The 4,885-nt window shown below is 38.0% G+C and overlaps 1 protein-coding gene across 1 annotated transcript; it reads right to left on the reverse strand.

Annotated features, from left to right (window-relative positions):
* Positions 1–667: 667 nt before the first annotated feature.
* Positions 668–2,046, reverse strand: LOC131647895 (protein BIC2-like). The gene has a single exon (XM_058917710.1). It carries the CDS (start codon positions 1,883–1,885, stop codon positions 1,466–1,468), a length of 420 nt encoding a protein of 139 aa, XP_058773693.1. The 5' UTR covers positions 1,886–2,046; the 3' UTR covers positions 668–1,465.
* Between the last annotated feature and the right edge of the window lie 2,839 nt (positions 2,047–4,885).

The raw sequence follows: 4,885 nt of genomic DNA on the forward strand, positions 1-4,885 counted from the left end.
GGGTGTCCCATCCTCTACTGAGACCCGACGTTCCCGGCGCTCCTAGGCCAGCACATGAGGAGATCCTGGAGAACCAGCAGGCCGAGGATGACCACGCCATTGATCTCCTGCCGATCTGCCAGCGGATAGAGATGCTTGGGCGGGACGCCTTGGATCGGGGTGTCGTTCTTCAGGGCGGTCCAGATGCAGTCGTCGTGATGGAGGCGATCGTCACTGATGCGGGCCGTGTGGCGGGGTACAGGCGGCAGAGGCGGGCTCAGGGTGAGAGGGTTAGGCACACCCAGTAGTGGTCGGGTTTATTTATTTTTTGTTTTCGGATTGTATATTGCGCACACTATTACTATTTGGTTCGGCTTGAATATATTATTTGGATTTTATTTATCGTATTAGTATTTTCTGTTTATCTGTTGCTTATTTTATTTGGCGTTTGCGTTTAATTAAAATGCGAGACTGTTTATGAAATAACATAAAAAAAAAACACAGTTTCTGCATAATTCGGAAATAAACTTCCGAATTCACCCATGAGGTGTTTTCGGAAGTTCATCTCCGAAGACACCCCCCATGAGGTGTTTTCGGAGATGAACTTCCGAATTATGGAATTTTTTTTAAAAAAAAAAAAGCGCTTCGGAAGTTCATTTTCGAAGCAGGGGTATTTTGGGATTTTCGCTGGGGGTGACCCCATAGAGAGGTGGCTAAAGAAATTTTCTAAATTTAATAGTAGATGACCAAATAGATCTGCAGACTCTAATACCATATTAAAATTTGAATTTGATCTAACTCTATATAAACTTTTTAGAGTCTCCATTTCTAAGCAAAAGGAGTCTTGAGATTTTCTAAATAACTTTTTTTGGGCGTTCGTATAGTTTTTTTCCAGCCGATCCAATGAGTACCAATGGTGGTAGTGCCCTTCCAAAAAAAAAATCTAAATCATGCGATCAATTGTCTCACAATGTTTTTATTAAGGTAATTTGCATGTAGTAATGGGATGGGTTCACCAATGCATATACATGTAATCTGCACATTTTAGGGCTACAGTTGCATACATACATACATGTGGACAAGTGGTCTCGTAAGTAATGTGAAGGGTTCAATAAAAAAAGGTAGAAAAAAAATATCTAAAAGATGAGTTAATACTCATTTTAGCGATTGTCATTTGATCCAAATCTAAAAACAGATTCGAAAAAAATACAATGACCAGCTTTGAAACATGTCACAAAGTCTATTTTCTAGACTTGAACTACATGAGCAAAATGAAAATTAACATATGAAATATTAGTTCATAAACTCTCATAAATCTCTATATCTCTATATGCTTGTTCTTATTTTCCCTTTGTTATGCCAAATATGAAATAACAAATTGAGAAAAATAGTAGCTAGGTCTAATTCATGAATGACCCATTAATTATATATTGCTGTAGTATATATAAAGTGCCATGAGAAAAATAAGAAAAATAAAAATAAATTACTAGTGATGGATCCTTAGTCTTTGCGATCTTGATTTACGTACATCAGCAATAAGCGCATCACGAGCAGTAACAATCAGTGCATGAGGAACAGATATTAATGCATTAAACGTTGTATAATCAACCCATTCCTTCAGCTTCTGTTCCTTCTCCCAATTCTCTGGTATCTTAACCTCTCCCTTCACCTCTTCTCTATGCCTCTTCAACCTCTCACGCCCTGTAATCTCCTCAACCCTAGTACCATTCTCATTATTCTCTTTCTCTTTGCCCTTATCTTCATGATCATTGCTTGTTTGATTTGAAGAGTTACACTTGAGCCTGTGATCACGTTGTTGAAGGGACAATGAAGTTTGAATATGGCAAGTGGGGTTTCTTGTCTTCCAAGTTGAGGTGTTGTGGATCAACTTGTTTTCTTGATCCATACTTGAACAAAACAAAAAAGAAGAAGATGCTTAGTTGTTTATTGGAAGAAGAGTTTGAAGTATTATTTAAAAGACATGGGTATTACAAGGAGATGAGTATATTGATTGAGTGGGGGATTTAGGGTACACGTTGTATAAATGATGTTGTATGGCATGGAGTGTTACTACGTTTATGGAAGGGTGTTCAAGAAAAAGATTGTGTGGTTTAGTTCTTATTTACGTAAGCAAGAGAAAGAGATTTTATGTTTAGGTAGGGAGTGGTTTGTAACCTTAGGGTTTGTGAGGTGGAAGTGCAATGTGGAAATGTATGTGAAGTTATTAGCTTTTTGACTAATTATAGTTGTCGTTGTTTTCTTTGGCATTGTTTTAATGAGAAAGACGTGGACATGCATTGTATAGGTGCCCCGAACTTACTAGATATTTCTCATATTTGTCCTCTAGTTGGTCAAGCAAAATATACTACCAAACAAGTTACTTAAATTAGAACAAGAAGTTTAGTGAAATAAAAAGGTGAAATTTCTCTATAATTTTTACGAGAAATTCTTACATGAAAACAACCCTAAATCTATAATCTTAGACACAACCAATAAGAATAAAGGAAAATTTTAATTTATTTTAATTTTAATCTTTTTTAATTGGATTCATAAGGTGGTTGTAATTATGAAGGAGAGAGAAAATGTTGAATTTATTTTTTAATTAGTAAAATTTTGTGATTGGTTGTGTGCAAAAGAATTTCTTATGTCTATGTCCACCTAAAAATTTTCCTCACTAAACTTGCGTATTTCACGGGAGTTGACAGGGTGTTCATGATAATTTTTGGTTAACGGTGAAATTAATAGTGTTAAAATTCATCACAAATAAATATTTAATTATTTTGAAGAAATTTTTTGACAAGTTGGTTGAAAATTTTAGAAATTCAGGGTATGTTTGCATTCATGGTATGTCATAAAATGAAACAAAAGATAGGAAGTAAGAGTATATTCAATCATCTTGGGATCGTCATAGATGTTGGTCGGCTCCTTTAATGTTAGAGGGTTGAGTGAGAGTGAGAGGGTCAATTAAAAAAAGGTGAGATAGCTCACTCTAGTTTCTTCCATTTTTATGTCAAGAGTAGGAGTAAGAGAAACACTATTTTAGCCTTGAAGGTGGGTGAAAGTTGAAATTAAGGGGTGTTTGAGATTAGACAATTTTTTAACTATTTTTATGACATCTTCATAGAGCCAAATGCGGATAGACCTCGCCTTGATGGAGTAGTCTTTCACACTCTTTATGATGAGGATAATCGTGCTTTGATAATCTCTTTTACCCTTCAAGAGTTATATGCATGGTAATATAACTAGGGGTGGCAAACAGGCATGCCCGCCCCCTTTAGGCCCGCCCCGCAAAAGCCCGAAAAAAATGGGGCGGGGCGGGGCGGTCATAGTTGAGGGCCTAAAACCTTGGTCCGCCCCGCAAAAAATGAAGGCGGGGCGGGCTAAGCCCGCGGGCACTACACTTTTTAGGCCTAAAAATGCAAAATTTATGTTAATGCACATGCCCGCAAAAGCCCGCATATAAAACGGGGCGGGGCGGGGCGGTCAAACTAGAGGATGAGTGTAACACCCTTCTAAACCCCCACGGAAATTAATAATTAAATCAGAGTAACATGCACAAGGGCGTCACAATTCATAAATAAAATAAACAACATCGGTCATATGTCATGCATTCACTAAGAGACATTTCATTATAACTCATAATTCATAATATATCATGTTGACACAGCGGAATAACATCATCAAATTACATCACATAATCGATTTATTAATCCTCAAATAAATTAAACAAAAATGAGTTATTATCATAAACTCAAAAACAACGTTTCCCCCAGTGTTACACCTATCAGAGCATGACCCGACGCTAAACAACATATTGACTCATGAGCTAATCCTCACCGAGTCGGAGCCGCTATCCTCAATCTGAAAAATATAGTGTAAGGGTGAGTCTCATTCGCAATTAACAAATATTATTGCATTATAAATAACAACACATCAATAGTTATATTATTCACCCAATCCATCTATATTCAGATAATCCATCATCACACAAAACACACAATACCAATCATAACAATGAAATACATTCAGCCACGTTATCAAATCCATGCATATGAATGCAACTGACACTATGCATGTGGTACCAAACATCACCAGTGGAATCATCCACCGACCGATCTATCGTCAATTCAGATACGGCCCTGCCAGCACAAATTCCACACAATGGGAATCCTGCCCCTCGCTGAATCCTCTCATCATATAGGATTCAGCCCATGTTTATGAATGCATGCAACATATATATAACATACTTTCATCATCACCATTCTATGAGTAGCATCATCTATACTCATTTCATCATCATCATCATCAATACTAAGCATGTTCATTGATCGGTCACCATTTCTAGTAAGTTTCCACACCTTTTTCCGATCAAAAGTTGTAATCTTGGTAATACAAAGTGGCATTGTTTTAAGTTTTTATATAAGTTCCTTAGTTTTTCGGTTGTTTGAGCTTTTACATTATTAGTGTGTTTAAGCTTCATAAAAATGCCATTTTATGCGTTGGTTGTTAGTATGTTGTTGGCCAGGTTAATCCCGAGAAAGATGGCACTCCGAGGCGAGAAAAAGGAGCTGAAAGAGCTAAAGAAGAGGCCAACACGGGCACCCGTGTGCACCCACACGGCCGTGTCAAAAGCTGCCTGGAAAGTGGATTCTGGAGAGCAAAACAGAGGTTTTACACGGGCACCCGTGTTCCTGCACACGGCCCGTGTGGAAAAGTGCCCAGAAAGTGAATTTTGAGGTGAGGGCCAGATGGACAACACGGGCACCCGTGTTCCTGCACACGGCCCGTGTTGTTGAGCGCGGGCAGATGTTCTAATTTTGATATTTTGGAAACCTTGGGCCTCATTAAGGGTATTTCGGTCATTCCGGATACGGAGTGAGTGAAGCAACACTACTAAAACCTAACA

The sequence above is a fragment of the Vicia villosa genome, linkage group LG2 (assembly GCF_029867415.1).
Source record: "Vicia villosa cultivar HV-30 ecotype Madison, WI linkage group LG2, Vvil1.0, whole genome shotgun sequence".
NCBI lineage: Eukaryota > Viridiplantae > Streptophyta > Magnoliopsida > Fabales > Fabaceae > Vicia > Vicia villosa.